The sequence below is a fragment of the Chelonia mydas genome, chromosome 26, assembly GCF_015237465.2.
Source record: "Chelonia mydas isolate rCheMyd1 chromosome 26, rCheMyd1.pri.v2, whole genome shotgun sequence".
NCBI classification, from domain to species: Eukaryota; Metazoa; Chordata; order Testudines; family Cheloniidae; genus Chelonia; species Chelonia mydas.
Window position 1 is genome coordinate 15,510,122 of NC_057859.1, and position 25,754 is coordinate 15,535,875.

Sequence of the window (25,754 nt, forward strand, 5' to 3'; positions counted from 1 at the left end):
AGGATAGAAAATAACTTTACAGGGTAACAAAAGATTCAAAAACACAGCAGAACTTCCTCTAGGCTTAGTTTAAAAATTACAAAAAACAGGTATAAACCTCCCTCCAGCAAAGGAAAAATTCACAAGCAGAATCAAAGATAATCGAACACGCCTTGCCTGGCTTTTACTTACAATTTTTGTAATATGAGAGACGTTTAGGATGGTTTATAGGAGAAGGAGTTTTCTGACCTGATGCTTCCCAAGAGAACACACAAAACAAGCCTCCCCCCAAGTTTTGAAAGTATCTTCTTTCCCCATTGGTTCCTTTGGTCAGGTGCCAACCAGGTTATTTGAGCTTCTTAACCCCTTACAAGTAAGGAGGAATTCTAGGCTACCCTTAGCTGTATGGTTATGACAGCATCTCATCCAGGTGCGCCCCGAAGGAGCTCTCTCACACACAGGGGTCTTAAGAAACCCAATGCAAAGTTGGGTTAATAATATTCCTGATGCACAAAACAGCCTTCCCTCCCCCCACATGTGCTTCTCTCAGGACCCCCTGCCCCAGGTGAGCGAGTCCTGGCTGCCCCTCAGTGGGGCGGGGGGCTGAGATCAGTGGGTGCTCTGAGCTGGGACAGGCTGTTGCTGTGGATGTTGGCACTGCCCGGACCAGGGGTCCTCCCAGGTTGCATGGAGCCTGTGGGGGGGAGATGTGGATGGTCAGAGATGGGTGCTCCCAAGGCAGTGACTTGCCAGGAGAGAGAAAGGGGGGCGGCAGCTGGGCGTCATGTCGGCCTCCAGATTGACCACAGCACCTTGCCTGCCAAAGCCACTGTCTGGCAGGCCACAAGGGTGGGAAACCAGGATCTCGCCCCCGCTCACTGGCCGAGCAGCCATCTGACCTCACTGCTCCAGCCCACACTCCCTGAGTCAGGGCCTGGCTCTGGGCCCTGCTCTGTAAGGGGGGCTGGAGTGGGGTCGGTCACACCCGCCAGCCTCCCACACCTGGGGCTGTGCTGGCCCAGCCTCCGTGGCCTGCTCTGCTCCTCCGAGCTGCTGGGAGGGTGAGCAGCGCCAAGCAGCCCCTCCTCCACATCACCAGGCAGTGCTCTCTGTGACCCTTGCACGGGGGTCCTGTGGTGGTGGATGGGGCAGGGCTGTCCTCAGTCCTCTTAGCTGAGGCTGATTTGGGGGAGCAAGACCCCCAACAGCCTGCAGGTAGGAGTGGCTTTAACACTTAGCAGGGCCTGAGCTGCTGAGACAGAGGGAAAAGGGCCTGTCCTCTGCCCCCAGGGTATGGCAAATCCCTGGCAAGCTTCTTTTCAACCCACCAGATGGAAAAGGAGCTGGGAAAGGCTCTGTAAACACTGCTCCCTTTGAAAACACAAGCTGTAATTCTCCTGTCCACCGTGACTCACAGAGCTGGGTTTGACTGAAGCACCAAATCCTCCACACAAAACGGGGATTGCCTCTTTAAAACAAGGCCGATGGTCCTACTGAAAAGGAGGCACAGCCCTGTGTGTGTCATACAGGCAGAGTGGGTGTTGGCTCCAAGCCAAGCTGAAACTGACGAATGGTTTAATTATAAATATCTGGCTACATGTTATTTGCAACCTGCGCCCTGCAAAGCCCTGACCCCTCTGGGGTGATCACTAAATATTGTAATTAACACAGATTGGCCTCTTCCAAAAACACCCTTGAAATAAGCCAACCTGGAGACAGCATAAACGGGAAGTGGGGAGAAAATCCACTCCCTAGGCAGGTTCTGGCACCGCAGGTCAGCCTGTCTTGAGCTTTACAAACATATTAAAGATAATTAGACACAAAAGTGGCGTCTATAAACAAGCCCATAGTCTGGAAAGACTTTCCCCCTTGGCAGGGAACTTGATCCATTCAGAAAAAGGCCCCATGGTTGTCAGTGCAGATGAGAACACAGAGCTCTGGGAAATGGAGATTGCAAAGAGCTCATTTGCCATCCAAACCATCTTTCAGCATGGGAGGTGGTCAGAGCAGGTTTTTGACTTTATCTTTGTGCCTTATCAAAGCTATAAAACAGCTAATATTGCAACATAACCGGCAGAGCCCAGAAGCTGGGCCACTGATTGCCACAAATTCGGCTTTTCAGGGGGGCAGCTTTGGGGGTGTTTGGTTGGGGAGGTCAGGACAAAGGCTAACCACTTGCAATGTACGTTCTTGTCAGATATCAACAGATGGTCTCTGTGTCACCCAGAGGAGAAAGCAGCAATGAAAGTAACCAAACCATTAGTGACTTATTAGTCAAGCAGCAGGATCTTATTGTAATCGGTGGAGGGTTATACAAAGGAGTTTGAGATTCACCTCCCAGAGTATAATGCCAGCCACCTCTTAAACCTGTCTATATGGTATTTCAGTACAATTCAAACTGATATTGTGACAGGGGTTACACCAATCTGTTGGCAGCGGTGCCACTGGGACAGCGGGAGACAAGGCGTAAAGCAGCCATTGCAGAACATTGCTTACACTGAGTTCTCCAGTTCATTCTGCCTGGCGGCTCTGTCTATGGAGAAGGGATGCCACAGTGTTAAGGAATATGCCCTTTTTTGCATCAACTGATCCTCTCTACAGGTGTCGTGAGCCCTACAGACAGGATCCAGTTACAGGATCAGGGCCAGAAACCTTAGCTGCCCTCTCTTATACTAGTCATAAAGTGGAGGCTCAGGGGTAGAAGGAGAATTCAGTGCGCTGACTGATGCAGCAGATTGAAAGGAATTGCAAACCGGCTTGCAAATTAAGCACATCCAGGAAGGACGGTCCAGTGGTTGGGGCACTAGCCTATGACTTGGATTCAATTCCATGCTCCGCCACAGACTTCCTGTGTGACCACAGGCAAGTCACTTAGCTATCTGTGCTGCAGTTCCCCATCTGTACAATGGGGACAAGAGTCCTGCCCCACAGGGGTGTGTGAGAACATATACATGAAAGATTGTGAAGTGCTGTGAGATACTGATGCTATAGAAGAGCAGGACATTATTATTATTTCCCACTAACATTTGTCCAAATGCTTCATTCCCTCTTTGGGATCACTTTTTGGGATGATTCTAGCCAAGGAACGTCTTGGAAACTGTGAATTTTTAACAACTATTTCTGGATATTTGCAACGAGCCAGTTTCCAATGTGTAATCACAAGCTTTTGCATCAGTAAATGGTTCCTAAGAGTGATGCTCAACCAATCAGGAAAGAGAAACAAAGCACCCGTCCAACAAAAACAGCTTGGCTGTCGTCTGCAGAATGGTCTTGGGAACCAGCTCACCAATGAGCAGCAGCCCAAAGATCGCTCATAGAAATGATATAGCAAATCACCGGTTCGCACTAGCTCCTAGTGGGGGGCCATCGTAGATGAGAATTCCATTGTTCTGGGTGCTGTACAAACATGGCACAAAAAGAGAGGCCCTGCCCCAAGGATCTTACAATCTAAGGCCCTGATCCTGCAGATGCCTAGGGGACTACTCACTCATGGGAAAATGAAGCACATGCAGGATCAGGGCCGAATAGGACAATGGATACAAAAAAGAGGCACAAGGTCTGACTGAAAAGCAGTCGTCACAGAGAAGAGCGGGGGCCCTGACCAGGAGCAGATTGTGCACAGGATGCCTATGTAGTTAGGAATAACTGCTAGAAAGTCGTGATCTAATCACAGACAGAAATTCATCAATTATTCATTAACCACTAACGGGCCACGCCGGGTAACTCTTCCCAGTCAAGAAGCACACTGGGCCAACGTGTCAGCACCTGTATCTCTTTGCATCAAAGAGCTGCCTGGAGCCTGTCATTCCCAGAATGCACTACTCCATCCTGAGCTCTAAAGCAGTGGTTCTCAACCTTTTTGGGCTCAGGACGCATTCGTAAATGTTTATGCCAGTCACAACCCAGTAAATAGCTGAGGGGTGGAGGCCCTGGGGCGGTTTTGGTTGGATCCTGCCCCTCGGCGAGGGTTGGGTCCTGCTGGCGCTCACCTCACAGTGGCGGCTCCTGTGCTGTGAGGATGGCTGGCTTTAGCTCTCCACTCCAAGCTGTGCACCCTCTAGGGTTGCAGGGCTGCTCAGCCCCACCCCCCTGACTGGACCAAATTTGTGTGAGTGGAGTTGAGTGACCTGGCTCACTCAAATTTGGGCTACCTGGGCTCCCATCATCATGACAGCTGGGCCAAATGTGAGTGGCGCTGGGACCCCAGAGGTTGCAGTGCCTGGAGGAGATGGGCAAGCCCAGCCTGTCCTTTGGGACAGGATCTGCAGGAGATGCCACATGACCCTTTGAAACGTTCTGGCGACCCAATTTTGGGTCCCGACACACAGGTGGAGAAACCCTGCTCTAAAGCACCACCTTGTTCTGTAGACTGCTTGAATCAAGATGCAGCACCACCAGCAACCTATGTTGCTGCACCCGCATTTGGATCAGGACCAGGTGTCTGGGGTGCTTAGCATTGTGGGCTGCACGGGGGCCCCATCCCATTGTCAAGGGGAGCTTTGGTGTTGTTGTAAGAGCATCACAGTGAGACCTGTCCTACTCTATGATCCTGTGCATGGCCCTGCCTGATCTGTGTTAGAGCCACCCAGGGAAGCTCATAGCCCGGCCCTCTGCCACCCATGGCTGGGGGGCTGCGCATCATGTTTTGGGCACCCCACAGTGCACAGGCAGGGCCCAGGGCCGGCTCCAGGCACGAGCTTTCCAAGCAGGTGCTTGGGGTGGCATTCAGAATGGGGCGGCCGTCCATGTCCCGCAACAGTAATTCGGCAGCTCTGCTGCTCTTCCGGGCACGGCAGCAATTCCGTGGCGACTGCTTGGGGCAGCAAAATTGTAGAGCCATGGGGCTCATGGTACAAAGGGCAGTGCCAAGCCCCAGACTGATCTGTTCCTGTTTCTGGCTTGCAGAGGGAGTGGTGTCCTTTGAGTCAGCTGATGGTGTTGACTGGGAATGCAAGTCATGATCCCCCTAAAACCAGAACAAACAAGCACAGGGACCAGATAGGAGCCCAGGATCAGCCTCAGTCCCTCCTAGCAGGGCGGGAGAACAAGCATCCCATGGGGAATGAGTGAGAGCAATAAACTGAGGGGCCTGTCCCAGCTCCCGGGGGCGGGCAGGGAGGGAGGAAGGAAACCCAGGAGTTGCGTGCCCTGGTGGGGCTGGGAGCAGACCCTGCACTGGGGCAGGCTCAGCCTGCGCGTGGGAGGCAGCGTTGGTAGCGCCCCCCGTTCCCGATCGGCCGGGAAGACCAGGGGCTTGCGCCCCTCGTTAGGGTCCGGAGTGAACAGCCCGCGCGGCCCGGGGTCGACTGGAACGGGACCGCGCCCACCAGCGGGAGGCGTGGCCACGACCCGGGGGTGGCCAATGGCCGCGCGGCAGCGAGAAGGGGGCCGCGCTCCGCCTGCGTCAGGCGCCGGATGCGTGCTCGAGCGGGTGGGCGGGTCCGGCGGGTCACGTGGACCGGCTCAGGCTATAAAGTGCTGCCCGGCGCCGGCGGCAGGTTGCGTGCGCTGGGGCTGGTCGGGGCGGTGTGGTGGCCTCGTAGCGGACCGACACCGCGGTGAGGGCCGGGCCGGCTGTCGCGTGGCGCGGCGGGGGCGGGAGCCGGGGCCCGGGGCGGGGGGAGGAGCGGGCTCTGCGCGCCGCGCCCCCTCCCCCCACGTGCGCCCGGCTGCCCGCGCGGCCCCGGGCCCGCCTGAGGCGCGGCGCGCGCGGGAGCAGCCGTTTCCTGCCGCGCGGGAAGGGCAGGCGGGCGCGCGGGAAGCGGCTGCGCGGGGTCGGCGCGCGGTGGGTGCCGGGCTCTGCCCAGCCCGGGTGGGTGGCGGGACGCGGCCGCGCGGAGACCAGCTCTGGGCGAGCGGGCGGTGTGGCGGCGCCTGGGAGCCGGGCCCGCTCGGCTCGTCGCTTCGAGGATGCCCACCTGGGCGCTGGCAGCGGGTGCCCGCTGGCCTGGCTGAGCTCCGGGCTCGGAGCCAGGTGTGGCTGCCCGCCCCGGGTGTCGGGTGGGTGGGGTGAGGGCTCAAGGCGAAGTTTGAATTCACCGGGGTCGGGCGGGGGCGGGCTCGCGAGGCAGGGCTCTTTCCCCGGGCCCGACTGCGGTGCAGAATGGCGGGTGACCCTGAGTTTGCTCGGGTTTTATACGGAGGTAGCTGAGACGAGGCTCAGGTAGCTCTTCGTCGTCTGTCGGTAGTTTGAGGCCACCCTGTGCCCCCCACCGGGGCTTGCCTTGGTATAGCCAATGACATAAAAACAAGTGTCTCCTTCCCTTGAGATCTTGACACTCGGGCCGGGTCGACACTGACACTGGACTGGTGCCACGCCGCAGCGCCCAGTAAAGCTGTTCGGTCAGTTTAAGGCCCTGTGTAGACAGTGCTGGTCAGCGGGTTCTCCCATCAACCTAGCTGCTGCCTCGCAGGGAGTTAGGGTTCTGGGTACAGCCCAGGGAACCGGCATCTCAGCGTAGGTAGTGTCTTCACTGAAGTGCTGCTGCATTTTAAGTGTAGACAAACCCAAAGATGGCTAACTTGGTGTAAAAACACTCCCTTTTTTGCTGTGAAGACTTAGCCTTAATGGGTGCCTAAAACAGTGAGGGGCTGAGTGTCCACAGAGCCTGATTTCCAGGTGCATGGTGACTATTTGGTGCCTCAAGTGATCAGGCTCACTTAGATGCCTCAATGTGGACTTTGTAATTTCCTCAGGGGGCTGATGGTGGGCACAGTTCCTCTTGAGAGGTTACATCTTCCAGTCTGAGTGCCGGCTGGGTCCCCCACTTGTTCACTTGAGGTACTGCAGCCACATAGAAGACCCATCTTCTGCCTCCATGCAGTGGATGTTGTTCCCCAGAGCATGCTTTGTAGGCTTGCCTTTTCAGGCACATTGTTCTGCCTTTCCTTCCTCCAGTCTGGTAATGTTTCAGGGAGTTTAAGTGGGCATGTTGCTCAGATGAAAGTTGTTACTGCTTCCATTCCAACTCATGGTCAAGGTATCTGCAGCCCTTCCTCCTACTTTGCAGCAAAGCTGGTAATGGTGTGTGAGGAGATCTGGGGCTGGTCATATCGGAAAACCTGATGTTAGATTGGCTGGATATTCATCTCCTGCCCCTTCTCAGTGTTGTGGCGAAGCATGGCTGCAACACAGCTAGGGTAGAAGGGGAAATAACTGAGGTGTAGGACCTTCTGACAAGATCTGTGATGGGATCCTTCCTCCCCAAATGCTCTTGGGAAAAGGCAAGCATCTTAATAAACAGTGTCTTTCCTGCTCTGATTCTTGGGGGGTGGGAAGAGGGTTTGCTCCCTCTTCTGATGGCCCTTTTCAGGGACAGCCAGAGACAGGGCTGTCACCGTAGGGACAGGCAGCAAACACAACAAGAGTGAGTAATCTCTGCAGCAGCAATAGCCAGGCTAAGCACAAAAGACTGCTGCTTAGGACACAAGGTACTATGGGGAATTCAGCTGAGCTGCCAATGTGTCTTACTCAAGTCATTGTTCAGGTACAGGATTTGCAGACTGACTGGGGCTTTCCCTTATCTTGGTGCTTGTCCACACTAGGTAGAGGTGCTGTTAGCTATCCCATTTTAACATGTTAAAATCCTGGTGTAGACGGGATAAGTTGCAGTTTTAACATGTTAGCTGGCCAGGGTCAGCTGTGGTGTTAATTGTCTTGTTGCAGGCTTCAAAGGGAAGCCACTTCCACTCCTGCTCCACTGCAGCTTGTATCTGGGGCATAGCAACAGCCCACTTAATTTGCTGGCAGGCAGAGCTAGCGATCTTGGGGTTTTGTTACACCCAACATTATAGTATCTGAACACCTGCCATTTAATAGCAGTACTGAAGTCCCTTAAGGGCTTCATGGAGTCTGGCACTTCTCTCTTTTTGAAGCCAAAACTCTGCTTGGGTAGAGGTTGTGTTTTGGCTGGGTTTTAAGGGTTGAAAGGGCTCTGTGCTGAGTCTTTGTGGAAAGAGCTGAAATTGGTAGACTTGGTGCCTGATGTGCCTACCTTCCAGGAGATAATGTTTTCCTCCTGGCCTTACTTTTGCATTTTTGGCTGCACTTCTCCTCCCACCTTCTTACATATGCACACCCTATCTGTGGCTCCATAAAGTTGTGGGACCTCCTCATCAGTCTCCTCCTAGTGATGCCCAAAGTGGCAATATATAACACCAGAGAGGAGATGTTGGCTGAGTGGGTTCTCTGTGACTGTGGAGCCTATTTCCAGTCCCCTCTCTGCTCACATATCCAGGCAGAGTTCCTCTGGGCAGTGTCTGCTGGCTCCCTTGACACCTTTGAGGATCAGTGGGTATTGTCTGGGGTTCTCTGCTTGGTGTCCCCTTCAGGTTCCCTACTTTTGACCCTTAGCCTGTCCTTGTTTGTTCTGTTGTCCCCCATAATCACTTGAGTCCCCGGGCCCAGTGGATCCTCCCCATAGGCTGGGGGAGTGTCCTTTAGTTCCTTCCTGGAACCCAGCAAGAGCAGCTAATGTTTGTAGCCTGTTCAGGAAACACTTGGCCTGGAGTGTGCCTTTCAGGCTGGTAGGGAATGGTGGATAAGTGTGACCTAATAGATTTAAGGTAGGGTCCTGTTACTACAGCCTGCTTGCTTTTAGGGCCCTGTTCCACACGGCAGCGTGTCCAGAGCCCATATCTCTCCCCAAGGAAAAATAATTGATCTGGTACGTGCTGTGGCTCTCTTGCCATCTTATTTACCATGTTGCACAACTAGACTCCAGTGAAGTGCTCTCTAAAATCACTGGCTTAAATCCTGTTAGCAATAGGCTGGAGAGCACTGATGGTCATATGGCTCCATTACAAATCCTGATGGCATTGTCAATGTGGTGGTACTCTTTTAGGCATACCAGCAGGGGGAGCTGGCATTCAGCTTGGATGGTGGGAGGGTAGAAATCACAAGGGATCTTGTCCCCCATCTGCATTGTGGAACGTAAGCGGAAGGCCAGGAATACAGCACTAATGGAGCAGCAGATAGTCACTTAGGGCATGGCTACACTTGAAACTTCAAAGTGCTCCCGTGGGAGCTCCTGGTACTCCACCTGCATGAGGGGATTAGCTTAGAGCGCAGCTCCCAGTGCAGGGGTACTGTTTACACTGGCGCTTTTAGCGCTGTAACTTGCTGCACTCAGGGGGGTGTTTTTTCACACCCCTGAGTGAGAAAGTTGCAGTGCTGTAAAGTGCCAGTGTAGCCATAGCCTAAGTTTCCTAATTGGTACCCAGTGTGGCTTCTAGCTGCTAAACAGATGTAAGCTTATAAGCTTGGCCTTGCTTTAACTCTTTGGGGGAAGTCTCACTATGCTGTAGCCTTGTGCTCACTTAGCCAGCATCCATGGACCATGGGGACTCAGTTCTGCCTCTCTCATTTCAGGATGAAGAACTTGTGTTCTCTATTTTCTGCACCATGGAATTTTATTCAGCTCTTCTAATTCTCCAGAGCCACAGGAACTTTAGAAAAGAGATTCCCATACACACCGTATAGCAGTAACTCGCTGGTTCCAAACATATCTTAGTTTAGTTTATTTAATTTTGTAACATTATTTATTATTTCATACCTCATATTTTGTTTACGTATCAAAGTTGCAAATTCCTGTTGATTTGAAACCACTAAAATTAATAACATGGAATCCACAATTGAATCAACAACGTCTCTGGATCTGCTAACCAGTACAATAGGAAGTAGGGCATCTGGTCCCATGGTAGCTTTCCTCTGGATGCTGATATTGGGCTTCATCATTGCCTTTGTCTTGGCGTTTTCTGTGGGTGCCAATGATGTGGCAAACTCGTTCGGAACCGCAGTGGGGTCGGGTGTGGTGACTCTGCGGCAAGCATGTATCCTGGCATCTGTCTTTGAAACCGTGGGCTCTGTTCTGCTGGGTGCTAAAGTGAGTGAGACCATCCGGAAGGGGTTGATTGACGTGGAGATGTACAACTCTACACAAGAGCTACTCATGGCTGGCTCAATCAGCGCTATGTTTGGTGAGTAATGTTCTAGTTGCAGCAGCAAAGTGATTAAGTACACATGGATAAGTTATCTTGTTGGAGTGTCTTGTGTCCCCAAATCTGCCATGTATTTCAGTGGTGACTAATCACTCAGACACATCTTTGTTGCTTTAGGGTCAGCTGTGTGGCAGCTAGCAGCTTCATTCTTGAGACTTCCCATTTCTGGTACCCATTGTATTGTTGGAGCAACAATTGGCTTTTCGCTGGTGGCCAAAGGACAGAAAGGCGTCCAGTGGTCAGAGCTGCTTAAAATTGGTAAGTAAAATACAACCACTAGCTTTTTCAGATGCCAAGGTGTGGCATTTATAAACCTATGGCCTTGTCCCCAACATTGGATTAGTATGAAAAGTATATCTGTGTTTTACTGCCCAGAGCCACCTTCTAGTAGCCAGGATATTTATTGCCTCTATCTTCTGTCCTAGTGTTGTCCTGGTTCATCTCTCCCCTGCTTTCTGGCATCATGTCTGCTATCCTGTTCTTCCTCGTCCGTATGTTCATTCTTCGTAAGGTAAGGGGGCCAGATCTCCACAATGCTTATCTGTTGTGCAGAAACTGTTCTGCAACTGAAATGAGCAGATAATAGGAGTAACCACTTCTGGTCAGGACTGTCTTAAATGCTTATTACTGAGTGATTCATGATCTTTAACGTTTTGATCCCCGCATCTCCTGAACTAGCACCCTAGCTGCTGGGCTGCCCTTCCTCATAATTACTGGGTCCCTACTTGCCACAGGCTGATATGAACTTTTTTGTGGGGAAGGGAGCATAGAGATCCAGTGCAATGTTCTGAGAAGCCCTGTCCCCAGCAGTGGGCATGGAATAGGTTGCTGGGATAATAACCTGCAAATTTGTCTCCAGGCCTTGTTTGAGTGCTCAATCTTTCATATCTGACCCTGGCTAGCAGTTATCTCAACACTCTGGAGGCTTGAAGACAGGAGTCGTCTTGCCCTCCCATCCAAAGCTGCTTGTTCAGGGGTTAATATTCCACACTTGTCTCATGTTCAGCCAGATGGGGAACAGAAGAAGGCATAGCTTCCCCAGCTGCAGCAGCATGAAACTGATAAGACACTGGCTACTTGTGCTGCTATCCAGTGCCTTGTGGCAGGGGTGGCCAGCCTGAGAAGGAGCCAGAGTTTACCAATGTACATTGCCACAGAGCCACAGTAATACGTCATCAGCTCCCCTCCACCCTGCTCCCAGTGCCTCCTGCCCACTGCCAGGGAGCAGCCCTGCAGATCAGTCTCCTTCTCCCTCCCCACACCTCCTGATCAGCTGTTTTCTGGTGTGCTGGGGGGAAGAGGGAGGAGTGAGGGCATGGCAGGCTCAGAGGGGGTGGGGAAGGGGTGGAGTTGGAGCAGGGCCTGTGGCAGAGCCAGAGATTGAGCAATGAGCACCCCCTGGCACATTGGAAAGTTGGCACCTGTAGCTCCAGCCCAGAGTTGGCACCTATACAAGGAGCCTCATATTAACTTATTAACTTATATATTAACTTATTACATATTAACGGAGCCACAGGTTGGCCACCCCTGCCTTGTGGGCTGCAAAAAAATGACTAGTGTCATTTTGGCTTCGTGTTGCAGCTTATTACCTAGTAGCAGTAGAGTTAATTCTGGCTGCAAACTGCAAAGCATCACTGCAACTAAAGGGCTAGAGACTTCTCTTTAATAAAACATAAATTCTGTAGACACTGGCTTATGCACGTAGAGGCTTGGCTACACTTACATTTTATAGCGCTCTAACTTGCTGGCTCAGGGGTGTGAGAAATCACCCCCCTGAGTGCAGCAAGTCAGAGCGCTTTACAGTGCTAGTGTAAACAGCTCAGAGTGCTGGGAGCTGCACTCAGAGCTAATCCCCTCATGAAGGTGGATTACCAGGAGCTCTCTCCCAGTGCTGGCATGAGACCACACTCACACTTCAAAGCACTCCCTTGACAGCGCTTTGAAGTCTCCAGTGTAGCCATGTCCTGAATTCCAAGGGAAGGCTAGCTGAGTAGACCAAATAGGTTTTGAAATGCCTTATCTTCAGTCATTTCATGTTAATACCATAGTGTCTACCTCTCACTTAGACTATCCAAGTCCTGTCTCCCCCCCCAAAAAAGCTTATACTATGCAGTGTTGTAGCTGTTAGGATTGGTGGTGGTAAAGAGAAGTGTGTGGAAGTGCCAGTTAGAGCTAGTTATAACTTGAATGACCTGCCTAGCATTAAAATGCCTGGGAGAACTCTGCCCTTGTGATGGAAACTCTGCTTCTATGCATGACTGAACTGGCGGGTTGTCTTCACAGGGAAATTTAGGGCTTGTCTAAACTGGCACTTTACAGCACTGCAACTTTCTCGCTCGGGTGTGAAAAAACACCCCCCTGAGGACTGCAAGTTTCAGAGCTGTAAAGTGCCAGTGTAAACAGTGCACCAGCACTGGGAGCTATTACCATTGTGGAGATGGTTTTTTAGAGCACTGGGAGAGCTCTCTCCCAGTACTATAATGTGGCTTGTGTAGTCACAGCAAAGTATGCAGCAGTGCTTTAACATTGCCAGTGAAGACATGCTCTTAGCAGCAGAACTGACTAATATCGATCTCTGCTATAGCTCCCCATGTACTTGAATGTGTCCACATGGGCAGTTATATTGGAATAACTACAGCAATATAGTTTTGCTAATTTTCTTGACATAAGCAAGCCCTCCTGGATCTGGAGCTTGTGTCTACTCAGCCAGACAAATGCTTTCTGTTGTGAGGCTCCTTGGTTTGGAACTCTTTACAAATACTGTTCTAGTAAGTGGAACAAAAGTAGCAGTTGGAAATGGGAGAATGAAACTAAACTTGTTTGAATGATTTAACACAAGCTACTCTCTATACTCCTGCTGTTCAGCATGCTGAGTAGATCAGTAATCTAAACATGAATTAACACTAAGCATGCTGGTAGCATACAGACTAAACTGCTGGTCAAACAGATGCTGTAATTATATATAGTCTAGTGTCCAGGACTCATGTGTAAACAGTTTACAAATATAAAACATAAAATTAGCTCTGGGGTTACCAAGTATATTTTGAGGATGTTATTGAGTAGCTTAATGTAACTTCAGATCTCAAATCTAACTCATGTGGTTTCTGCTTTGAAAAATGCAGTAATTTTGTTGGTTCCCCCTATCCTTCCATGTTCGTTTTTACAACCTGACAGTTAACTTAGCACAGCTGTCAGATTAATATTGTATAACTGGCCTTTCAAAGTTGTACTCACTACTGAATACTTGTTCAGATGCTTTTGTAATAGGACAGAGCAAACATGCTTTTCAATACATTAAATTTCACTGAACATTGAGCATCAGAACACTAGAATTTGGCTCCTGGTCAGCAGTCTCAAACAATTCCACTGCCTAGATGAGGTGTTGCTTTTAATACATAGGAATGCATTTGTGAATAATCCCTCTGAATCAGTTAAATGACTTTAACAATTGGCCTGACTCACCTGGGGAAATGGGCTTTTTTCCAAAAGAAAATTGCTTTAGTGAATTGAAGCAAAGACTTTTAGAAAGTGCTGTTCGTTAAAACTGTCAGTCTTAGAGTCCTGTTCTGATGGGTAGACTATTGAATCCCTGAGAAGGCAAAATCCAGAGCCTTACAGAGGAAACAAGTCTTAGGACATGGCTACTTTGTCTAAAACCTTAAAAGTAAAATACTCTAAAGTGAAGAGTTCTCAAGCATCAGATTCCATCCACTCTTCCTGTGGGATGGACTGTTCAAAAGGCTACATTGCTGTTTCAGGGAGTGTGCATTTCTGCTTTGAAACAACAATGGCATGGGCGGTTGGGGGAGGCACATTTCTGTCTTCAACATCAAAAGTCTTTTTACTTGTGAGCAGAGCACTAACTGGCAACCCTAAAAACCCACTGGATATGCAGGGTTCAGTAACTCATGATGTATGAGTTCTAAGGGTTCTTCAGACCCAATTCTCTCCTTGCTGACTCCTATACATCCCCACTGACAGAGCTTTCACAACTGTAATGGATTAGTTTGCTAAATGCCAATTACAGACAATTCTGTTAGATGCACAAGAGATTCCATCCCCCTATTCTGGAGCTGCTGCTGCTGGGCTAGTAGGAGGGAAGTAATAAACTTAAGTCTGAAGTGCACAAAACAGATCTTTGTAAGAAGTTAGCATTTTTAGACACTCTTCCATGTGGAAGTGTACTTTAAGTGTCTGCTTTGCTGTTGTGTTTAGAATCTGGGATCTGGATTTGTATAGTATCAAAACTAATCTGTTTTACAGGCAGATCCAGTTCCCAATGGGTTGCGAGCTTTGCCAGTCTTCTATGCCTGTACAGTTGGGATCAACCTCTTTTCCATCATGTACAGTGGTGCACCTTGTAAGTACATGTCAAAATACTTCAGTGCTACTTTTATAATTCTTTACAAAAACCTCCATTAAATGCATGATTTACCCCTTTTTGCTTTACAGGGCTGAAATCTCCTAGAAGGCTGCTGGCCTGTGCTGGCTACAGAAGGCTGCAGGCTAGCGTGTGCTGAGTTCTAACCTAGATAGTTACCCAACCAAAGAGGCCTGCTCAAATCTAAATTACTACAGAGCTTTCTCCTTAATCTTCACAGGAATGGCCAATAACATGACTTCCCCTTTCCTCTCTCCTACTTATGCTAGAGCTCAGGAACCCAGCTGCTGAAGAGTCTCCTTAAGCTTTTTCTATTCTCCAGTAAGGCTAGTCAGCACTGGAGTCTTGTATTGGATTTGCTCAGTTTGGCCTTTCCAGCATGAGAGCTTGCTTGCTTTTCATCCCCAAGAATATATTAACTGCCCTGATACTTCCTGACCAAGAAGAACTGGCATGTCCTAGCCAGCACAAGTACTCCGAAGAGGAACTCATGCTACAGAGTTGAAATCTTTTGGGAGCTCCAGAACAAAATGTTTAACTTTATGTTGCGGGCAGGGGGACGCAATTGATGAACAGGCAGCTGCTATCATAATCCAAAGTAGTTTGGCACAGAAGGGCCTGGAGACCTGCAGAGTTACAAGGCAAGCTGTAGAAAATATGTCACAGCTAACTTAACAATCAATTTCAAAATGCTGGATACTGAGCTACCTTATTCAGGGCCTGCTACCCTGGACTGTGATGGCAGCTTCAGCTGGGGCTTTCTTCTGTGATGTATTAAACAGGTCATTAAGGAACTAGAGCTAGGTAGAGGCTGACAGTGGCAGGTATTCACAAAGTCATACTGGACAGTTCAGGCTATTTCACTACTAAATACTGAAATAGATTTAGTGTGTCACTATGAAGTAATGACTCCAGCTTTCCCTTCATACATTGGTCCATTCAAATGCACTTTATGGTCCTGAAATTCTAATACATGTTGCAGGACTAATGGAGTTCAGCCAAAGTGTTCTTTATGCCTGTGAATATGGCATTGTCCTGTGGAGTAGGAATTGTAACCAGTTAAAGCATAAACAGCATTGCACCATGTGATTCAGTTTACAAGTTTGCAGTTTACTAGCCAGATTCATGTTGAATTTACAATCTGTGGACAAGGTTCAGTTAAACTTTGTTCCACTTTAGTTGGGGGGTTTGCCAGACTCTATTTGTTGTAAGCTGCTATTAGTGTTGCATGTTAACTAAGCCATACGAAATAGGTGTGTGATATTGTGCACTTGACCTCTGCAGTTCCTTTATCTGTCTTCTATGTACTGGGAGTGTTTATAGTTCTTGGCTGCAGCAGAAACTGCAGAAGCATTTTTGATGGCCATTTAGCAAACACTTGATACCTTAGCTTGAGGTTATGGGAAGAATAAAAATCCAGCCACTCATTTGTAAATGCTTGTGTAACTAGGTCAATTAACACCTTAAAGCCTCTCCTGTTTCAAAAGATGTAGATTTGGTTCTAATTTAAAAATAAGTGTTCTGGAGTGAGATGCAGAAGCCATTGTTGCACCATGTGGCTGGAAAAGTCCTATCCCATCACAAACCTAAAATGCCATGTTACTGTAAATCTGTTGGAGATCTCAAGTGGGTACAACTCTTCTCCCCCTGGCTCTGAGCAGACTGGCATGCCGGGGGAATAGCGCTGTCTGCTGCAGCAGCAGGCTTGCTTTTTTTCTTTGACATTGCAGCAAGTCAGGACATAAGCCTCTGTGTACTATGTTGACAACTAAACTGAGGGGAGGATGGAGAATGTCTAGTCAGTTGCTGCTGGGTCACCAGAGTGTACAATGCTCTCAGTAATCCAGTTATCCCTGGGGAGGGGAAGAGGTCAGTCTCTGAACATGTGAAAGATTAGATGGGGAGAGTGTAACCTGGTTGGGACTCCCATGTGGGTTAAGCTCTAATTTTTGTAGGGTTAGTATTGGATTTTCTATTGTGTTCACTTCTACTCAGATTTGCTGCTAACATAGCAAAGCTGGTACAGGGCACTGCAGACTCCTGGGAGGCAGCAGTGAATGTCATGTGCCAAGCACCCCTTGATCCAGTTATGAACAGATCTCCTGTGAAGAAGGTAGTCCTACCTTGAAGGGGCTCTTGCCCTGGGGTTTTCAAGATTCATTGTTTTATTTCCTAGTGCTTGGCTTTGACAAACTTCCTATTTGGGGTATCCTTCTAACTTCAGCGGGGAGTGCTGTTGTCTGTGCTCTCGTCGTCTGGTTCTTTGTGTGTCCAAGAATGAAGAAGAAAATAGAACGTAAGTAAAGCTTTAGAATGACATAAAATCACATGCTCTCCTCAATGAGTTACTTAAATATCCTGTTTTGGTACATCTTGCGGGGGGGGGAAGTGTCTTACAAATCTCACCCCCAGTAAGCAATCTGACCTTGCTGATGCAGATTAGTTTTAAGTAGGTGATCTCATAAAATCCCTGCCCTGTAGCAAAGAATACCTGTTGAAAGGCACTCAAATAGCATTCCCCAGCTTTACTTTCCTAATGTTCCGTGGGGCTCATAGGGTTGAGCACTGTTTCACCTATAAATTACTCATGAGACTTGGGAGAGGCATCCTAAGCAGTAGGTAAGAGAAAATAGCAATTCACAAGTACCCTTGTCGGGTTTGCATAAGTGGTACATGACTAATAGCTTGGTAGATACTTTCTGGTTGCCTTTGAAATTTGTCTGTCTAGAGACAGCTCATCCTTCCAGCTGTTAAAGGAGCTTCATACTCTTGACAGTAATTCAAACTTTCCCTCACTAATGTGACTTAGCAAATCTGTTTGCAGCTGTTGGTTTCAGCATAGCCTATTCCTAAACAACCCCAGTGACACGCATACTGCAGTAGTGTGAGCAGCCCCACGTAGCACTGCATCAGAACTAGAACTACAGAGGTTTCATGCTATTAAGTCTGGTTGATCAGGTCAGATACTAAAAAGTTCTGACCAAGTGCTTGCAGTAAGCTAACGAGCTCTGAAATCCATTCTCTGCTTTAATATAGTACAGATTGGGAAGCTTTTAATTGACTGCTAGTGTTCTTGTTCTGAAGATTTCAAACATTTGTTAGCTTTGCCCTCCCTCCTGTAAGGTAGAAGTTTTTTCCATTTTATGGCCTGGGGAAACAGGCAGATGTTAGCCAATTTTCAGACCTGGCATCTGGTTAGGCCAGGGGTGGGCAAACTTTTTTTCTTTTTGTGTGTATTGCCTGAGAGCCACATCGGGGTTGCGAAATGGTAGGGAAGGCTGCGCCTCTGCAAACAGCCTGGGACTCCCCACCCCCTAACCGCCCCCAGGACCCCACTCCCTATCCAACCCCACCGTCCCCTGACCCCCCCACCCCCTTACCATGCTGCTCAGAGCAGCAGAACAGGCTTATTGGAAAGCCTGGGAGGCAGGCAGGCACAAGCTGTGCTACCCATGTGGCTGTGGTGGAGGGGCCAGGGGCTAGCCTCTCTGGCCAGGAGCTATGGGGCCAGGCAGGACAGTCCTGTGGGCCTGGTTAGGCTCTTTAAATAACAGGCCATGCTTTTTCAGAGAACTGAGAACCCACAGCTCCTTTGAGAATCCTTGGAGAGCTATGTTCAGATCCTCTGGAAAATGCAACTTTGTATTTAGGTGCTTGCTTAGGCAGCCAAAAGTGAATTTAGGCCAAGGTCATGCACTCAGAGGCAGGATCACTCCAGAATCCCAGTTCTACCCTAACTAGTAGTGTTTCTGTTCATGTTGGAAAGCTAAAGTCCCACCATCAAGGCTCTAGATTAGAGCTGAGTGCACAATAAATCTTTTGGTTTGGGGGGCCAAACAGAACCTCATTTTTTATGGGGTTTTGTTTGGCCCAGATAAATTGTCTTGGTTTTTGGTTGTTTAGGTGATTTCACTTTGGTTTTCATAGCAAAATTTCAAAAATCACCATTTTGAAAGTCAAAACATTTAGAATTATGACATGAAACACTTTGTTTTGCAATGGCCAAAATGAGCCATTTCAACTTGAGAGAGAAGGTGGATGAGGTAATCTTATTGCAGTGTTTCTCAACCTTTTTGATACCAGTGACCGGCTTGCTGCCTTCCTAAAACTATAGGGAGATTTCAGGGACCAGCACTGGTCCACAGATGGGTTGCTGAGAAGCACTGTTTTATTGGACCAACTTCTGTTGGTGAGAGACCAGGTTTCAAGCTGACACAGAGCTGAGAAGAGCTCTGTGTAAGCTTGAAACCTTCCTTTCACCAACAGAAGTTGGTCCAATAAATACCTCACCCACCTTGTCTCTAATATCTTAGACCAACACAGCTACAACACTAACTTTCCCCATTACTTTTTTAGCAGACTTCTTGTTTGCTGAAATTTTTTTGCCTGCCTCTACTCTAGATGTTAAAGTTGTATAAACTTTAAGGTCAAGTTTGGTGCATTTTTCCAAACTTCTTGTAGTGAAACCCTAGTGTTGTCATGGCTCATCACCATGTGAAAAGGTACCTTCCTGCCCAGTGCAGTCTCTGTATTGTCACATGCTTTAACGCTGCAAAAGGCACAGATGAGTCACCTGTATACCCCTGTGGCTCTTGCATCACAAAGTGCAAGTTGCAGCACTTCACTAATGATACCCTGGTGAGGATTTGCTGCTTAACACTGCTCCCAAGAAGGGTGGCTTTGTCACTATTTTAAAAATCTTCACTTGTAATCAACATAATCTTTCTCGCACCATTGTAATGTGGTACATGTCTTGGCCATATCATGGGCCAGCTCTCAACCATGTAACTTCTCTGTGCTGCTGCTTGTGCAATACTAGGAATGTATCTTTAGCTTTTCCTAACACTAAACTGGAAGCAAAGAATTGGCACCATCTGTCCAGTCAGTTAGTTCCTGGTGGCCCACCACTAGTCTCAGTGTAGACTGAAGAACCAGTCAGTGCTTGTAACAAATGCAGAACCCTGCTATGCCATTAGTCACTCTGCCAGTTCTAACCACACCTATGCTGGGTGCCAAGAGGGGGTTTGAAATAGCAAAAGAGCACAGTTCAGACTAGCCAGTTCTGTGTCTGGGGATCTGGATGTCCCATGCACAGCACATTGTGTAACACATAAGCATGTGAGTAGTTGGTTACTAACTTGAGCTGTAAACTGAAATCCAGCATGCATAAATCTGGGTTCTGACAGGTGCCAGCATTGCTCAGTTCTCAGTGGATGCAGAGTAGGCTGGAATCAGGTGCTAAAGGGCTGAATGGGCTTTAAATGGTGGTAGCCTTTGGGAAAGGGAACTACTAAGTCATTAATTCTTTCCACAGGAGAGATAAAGTCAAGTCCTTCTGAGAGCCCCTTGATGGAGAAAAAGAACAGCCAGAAGGAAGATCAAGATGAGTCTAAACTGCCACTGGGCAATGGTGTGGGTGACAAGAGCCCTATCACTGATGCATCTGCCATGCACCACAGGGCAGCTGTGGAGGAGAGAACAGTCTCCTTCAATCTGGGAGATGTGGAGGAAGCTCCAGAGCAGGAGAGGCTCCCTAGTGTTGACCTGAAGGAAACAAACATTGATAGTGGTGAGTTGGGGTTAGCAGCCTGCCCTGCCTGCCAGATGGCCCTGGCAAGTCCAGATGAAGTGGGAGACCCTTAAGCAGCCATGTGGAGGCATATTCCACCAGCAAATAGATCAGGGCAGAGTGGCACAAGCATGAGGTCTGTAGTGCTTTTGGTTGGGCTCCTGTTTGAGGCATGTTTCTCACACCTGGCCATGTGGATGTGGGTTAAACTCCACTTCTGTTTGCAGGAGCTGTGCAGTTACCCAGTGGCAACCTTGTTCAGTTCAACCAAGCTGTCAGCAATCAGATCAGTTACAGTGGCCACTACCAGTACCACACTGTGCACAAGGATTCAGGCCTGTACAAAGAGCTGCTGCACAAGCTTCACCTGGCCAAAGTGGGTGATTGCATGGGGGACTCTGGTGACAAGCCCCTGAGACGCAACAACAGCTACACCTCATACACTATGGCCATTTGTGGCATGCCGCTGGATTCATTCCGTCCCAAAGAGGGCGAGCCCAAGGGGGAGGAGATGGAGAAGCTGACCTGGCCTGGAGCAGACACTAAGAAGAGGATCCGTATGGACAGCTACACTAGCTACTGCAATGCTGTGGCAGATACCCACCCGGCGGCTGATGTGGATATGGATGTAGGCAAGGTGGAGATGGGCAGTGGTGACAGGAAGTGCAGCACTGGCTCTCTGGAGGAGTGGCATGATCAGGATAGACCAGAAGTGTCCCTGCTCTTCCAGTTCCTGCAGATTCTCACCGCCTGCTTTGGTTCCTTTGCTCATGGTGGCAATGATGTCAGGTCAGTAGACTTACTCTGTGACAGGTTTTAGCTGGTTACTCTAAGTACAAATGTTCATGCAATATGTTCACCTGCTTCTCTGGAGCATGTATGCCTAGCATGCTGGTATGAAAACAGGCTCTTCTGGCAAATACTTACTCACCACTAACCTGGTCATGCAGAAAATGTAGCAAGTTAGGGTTTATAACAAGATTGGGGTTCATCACTTCTCAAGCCAGCAGCATGGAAAGATTCCTTAATTGTCTGAGTGGAATGCATCTTTGTTTCCTTCCAGCAATGCCATTGGCCCTCTGGTGGCTCTGTACCTAGTCTATCAGACAGGTGATGTGGCTTCCAAAGTGGCAACTCCCATCTGGCTGCTGCTGTATGGAGGTGCTGGGATCTGCATTGGCCTGTGGGTCTGGGGGAGAAGAGTCATTCAGACCATGGGGAAGGATCTGACGCCCATCACACCATCTAGGTAAGATGCTTCATGGGGGACACAGGAGGATGCTTATGGTGTTTCTGCACTCACCATTGTGTGCATAACAGTATTACTCAAAGGCTGGGTGAGCATGTAATTATACAGTGCAGAGTCTGCAGCCTACTGAAGTGTTCATTAGTTCTTTCCAACTTGTTTGCTCACATTCCAAACTTCCTAGTGCTCTGAGGTACAATAGCTTTGATATTCAAGATGTCTTCCTGAAGGTAACCCACCACAACTCCACAAATATCACCCCTCATTGTCATTTCCATTGGTATGGTTCCAATATGTACATTTGAACAGTTGGCCATGGCCACTGCATGGGATCAGGTGCTTGTACTAAACACACACCCCTCTCTCAGTCAAAAGTCAGAAGAGCTGGACCTTCCACTGTGCCTTATAGCTCCACCCTCTGGAGGGGGGGGTGGGGAAATGGACTGCAAAGATCATCCACTGAATTCCCTGCCACCATCTCCAGTTGGCTGTCCCAAAAGGGACTGATCTGATATCCAGGTCCCAGATCATATCAGGGCATTACAGATCAGTTCCTCAAGGCATTTGCTTTGAATGCAAATAACTACTGAACTCAGGGAGTGGCAGTGTGAAATCTGCTCAGTTTCCATTGTATAAAGGGTGGTGCCATTGAGTTATGGATGATTGGCTTTTTTCTAAACTTCCCGCAGAGATGTATGTATCCACTAGAAATGGAAGGAAAAATGAAGCTCTGATTAGAGCAGAGCCCAGAGCTGGAGTGTGGAGCAGCTCCAGAGCAGTGGAGCTGCAGGTTTTTGCCTGGAGCTGGAGTGGAGCCGGAGCACAGCTCCAAAGCCCTGGATTAAGTCTCTAGCCTTGGTTATGGCCTCCAGCTAGGACCTGTCAAGAGGCCCCAGATGCACTCTCCATATAAAGCAGAAGTGTACAAAATCAAATGCCTTAACAAAGTGGTTAATGAGGGAGACCTGGAACCATGTACAGAACAGGAGCTGTAAGACAAAGTTCTGTACTTGCCATTTGCACAGGCTGTCTGCTGTGCAGGAATCCCTTGCTGACATTGTGTGGCTCATACCAGCCTGTGATAGTTACTATCTTTGTGTGTACACAGTGGCTTCAGCATTGAACTGGCATCTGCACTGACTGTGGTGATTGCATCAAATGTTGGTCTTCCCATCAGTACAACGCACTGCAAAGTAAGTGAAATGCTTGCCAGTATGTTAAATGGCTCCTGTGGTGACCTGCCTGAGGTCTGCAGGAAATCTCAAGAGGTGGAGTTAGTGGTGTAGGGCATGGGACCAGAAGTGATGGTCTGGTGTACCGTATGAGAATCCAGTTGTCTCAAAGTACTAATTCTTTTTTCCCTCTTCACTACTAACCAGATCTGAGATTGAGTTGTAGTAGAATAGCTTCCAAAATACACCAAGCATTGGTCTTGAGTTTGACAGGTCTATAATTTGCATGCAGATCTAGACATTTGTGGATAATGAACATAGAGTAAATATAGAAGTGGTGGAGGGAGAAGCTAAAGAGAAATGGGCATTGAGGAAAAGTACTTAGGAACTCTACTGTGGTAGAACAAAAAACTGTCAAACAGACCCATTATGAAGGTGCCAAGCTCCCTGGGCCACTCACGTCATGGGAAGTTTCATTCCTGTAAGACTTGCACTTGTGCATCAAAGATGTCTGTAATCTCATTGTGAAATTCTTCTCTGCTGGTCCCTTGCTGCCTGGCCCCATGCTGTGCTGGCTGCGCACTACAGTTCCAACAGGGAGATTGCCCTCCAAAACATGAACAAGGCACTTGGCCCACATTTCAACATGACTCAGGTTTTCTTTGGGCAGTTCTCATTGGATTCAGGCTTGTCTTGTATCTGAACCTATTCAGTGCTGCTCTCCTTAGTAAGGCCATATTTATATTGCAGGGGTGGCCAACCTGAGCTAGAGAAGGAGCCAGAATTTACTACTATACATTCCCAAAGAGCCACAGTAATAAGTCAGCAGCCCCATTAGCTCCCACCCTGCTCCCAGTGCCTCCTCCTTCCCCACACCTCCAGATCAGCTGTTTCATGGGGTGAAGGAGGCTCTGGGGGCTGGGAGGAGGAGCAAGGGCGCAGCAGGCTCAGGGGAGGGCATGGGAAGGGATGAAATGGGGGCAGAGCCAGGGGTTGAGCAGTGAGCACCCCCTGGCACACTGGAAAGTTGGTGCCTGTAGCTCCAGCCCCAGAGTCGGTGCCTATATAAGGAGCCGCATGTGGCTCCAGAGCCACAGGTTGGCCATCCCTGCCATATTGGAAACTGAGTTTGCCTGCAGAGGGGCAACATGTTGGGATGCTGACAGATTGGGAAGGGTACCTAAAGACCTAAAAGTGACCCTGAAGTCTAGAAAACTTGCCTTATAGTGAGCAAGCTCAATCTTTCAATTTAGAGAAGGTTGAGGTGAAGTTTGAGAGCTAGGGGCATGCTTCTAGCAGACAAAGGCAGAATAAGATCAGTATCTGGAAGCTGAAGGTAGTCCAGTCTTACTCCCTGGAGTTCCTACCTAACCCTAGTGTGCCTTGGTGCAGGGTGGGTGGGAGGAGGCTGGGCCCCCATTACCCAGCTCCCACAGGAACTGCACAGCTTTGGAGAACTCATTCCCCTGTGGCTTCACTGGGAATCAATGTGGCAGCTGTGCTGCACAGGTGTCCTGGCCCCATTGCAGAGACCTCAGGCCTGGTGCATGTGCACACATGCAGGTAGGGGGTGGAACTGCCATGCATGAGCTGCCACTCTAGGCAGCTGGCATTTGGGTGGGGTGCACAAGCTGCTTCCCTGCATCTGCTGCTTAGTCTCTAAAAACTGCAGTATCTTTCTAAAAGACACTAGCTGACCAGAAGCTGTTGGGCTTGATGCTGGAAGCACTAGGTGGTGGTCTCTCGCCTGCTGTGCAGGAGATGAGACCATAGTGGTCTCCTAGTCTTTAAATCAGTCCCTTGGTGTATCTTCCATAGGTGGGCTCCGTGGTCTCAGTGGGCTGGCTCCGTTCCAGGAAGGCTGTGGACTGGCGTCTCTTCCGTAACATCTTCCTGGCATGGTTTGTCACTGTCCCGATTTCTGGCCTCATCAGTGCAGCTATCATGGCACTGTTCAAGTATGCCATCCTGGGAGTGTGAGACCAGCTTGGGTGAAATCCATATCATCTTGCTGCTCTGAGCAACTGGAACAGTGCTAGGGTGACTTGCCTGGGGAGGAGATGGGAATATTGCATTTATGCTGTAACTGCTTTCATGCTGAATGACTCATCTCTAAATTAGCTGCAGAATAACCAGTGCCCCTGACTGATCTCATTAAGGTCCATTTCCTGTTTGGGCTGTAAATTACTGTACATATTTCTGTATTTTCTTTTGTATCAAGCTTACCTTCCATTATGTTTGTCACTGAAGTAGCATCCTTTTTTAAATTTGTTTTTCCTTGGCACTAAATCTTAGAACTGGCAGGCACAGTAAAGTCTGGTGTGACTAGCTGGGAGGGGTGACCGTTCCACTGCCGTGTTTGCTCTAGGGTAGCAGTAATGGGCACTATACCCAGAGGCCCCACTTATTTTTTTTAATAAACTTTTAAACTAAACATACCTATTGGCTAACTCCTTGTGGAGCAATACCTATTGCACACCATTTCCCCCCACACACCCACCCTTCTGCATGGTACCTGTGGGATATGTTACCTGTGGGACATGTTACCACTGCCCCAGAGCTGTGAAAGATGGCAGTGGTTCTTGCTAGAAGAAGGTTGTAGTATGTCCAGCTTTGCCTCCATTTCAGTACTTACAGGTGGAAACGAGAGAAACCTGCAGTACCATGATGCTCTGGTCTTGCGTGGTCTTTTCATTTTGTGCAAATGCACCTGAGCTCTAGGGGTTTTTTTTTTGTTTTGAATCTAGGATGTGCTAAAATCTTAACCCAGTTGATTTAAATGTTGAGATCATTCACTGCTCCCTCCCCCTACTGGCCAAGAACCTAGCTGTCTCCAGTGACCCTGACACTACAAGACTCTGCTCCCCATTGCTACCTCTAACTGAATAAAAGCTTCATTTTTTTAAACAAATCTTCTTTGGGATTTTCCATCCAGCACAGTAACATGCTAATTCCACAAGCAGTGTGATGCATCCCATGATCTCAGCATGACTAGCTACAGCTGAAGGAACATGACCCCCTTCCAAAGCTACAGCAGCTGGCAGGATTTGAGTGAGGTACCTGGTTAACCCAGACCCTCCCTGATCTAGTAAGCTGGGAGCAAGAGCATGTACAAAGAAATGAGCTCATCTTTCCTGCTTCTTAAGTTGAGATAAGGGGAGAATCCAGTGCAGTCTAAACTCCACTCTCACTTTGCCTCAGGAAAGCAGTAGGTGCCTAACCCCAGAGTCATTAGAAGCTGCCCTTTGCTACTGGTAGAGCAGCTGTGTTGCTGTGTCCAGCCTCTCATTTTCTCAGCTGATGTACTGTTAAAGCAGCTTCTCAGGGCAGACACATGCTCGGTTTAAGCCAACCCCTGACTTTGGCACACCCTCTAATCCAGTACTCAGCCTGCCTGTCAGTTTGGGA

The 25,754-nt window shown here is 48.9% G+C and overlaps 1 protein-coding gene across 4 annotated transcripts; it reads left to right on the forward strand.

Moving 5' to 3' along the window:
• The first annotated feature begins 5,398 nt into the window (after positions 1-5,398).
• On the forward strand, positions 5,399-25,252 carry SLC20A1 (solute carrier family 20 member 1). Of its 4 annotated transcripts, none has more exons than XM_037886129.2 (11): positions 5,399-5,537; positions 9,350-9,957; positions 10,096-10,236; positions 10,404-10,489; positions 14,242-14,338; positions 16,536-16,655; positions 19,674-19,928; positions 20,156-20,717; positions 20,992-21,177; positions 22,283-22,367; positions 24,165-25,252. In XM_037886129.2, exons 2-11 carry the CDS (start codon positions 9,600-9,602, stop codon positions 24,324-24,326), a joined length of 2,052 nt encoding a protein of 683 aa, XP_037742057.1. In that variant the 5' UTR covers positions 5,399-5,537; positions 9,350-9,599; the 3' UTR covers positions 24,327-25,252. The 4 variants fall into 4 exon arrangements, with proteins under 4 accessions (XP_037742057.1, XP_043392262.1, XP_043392264.1 ...); XM_043536327.1 differs by lacking the exon at positions 5,399-5,537 and adding an exon at positions 5,762-5,953; XM_043536329.1 differs by lacking the exon at positions 5,399-5,537 and adding an exon at positions 6,531-8,645.
• Positions 25,253-25,754: the final 502 nt, after the last annotated feature.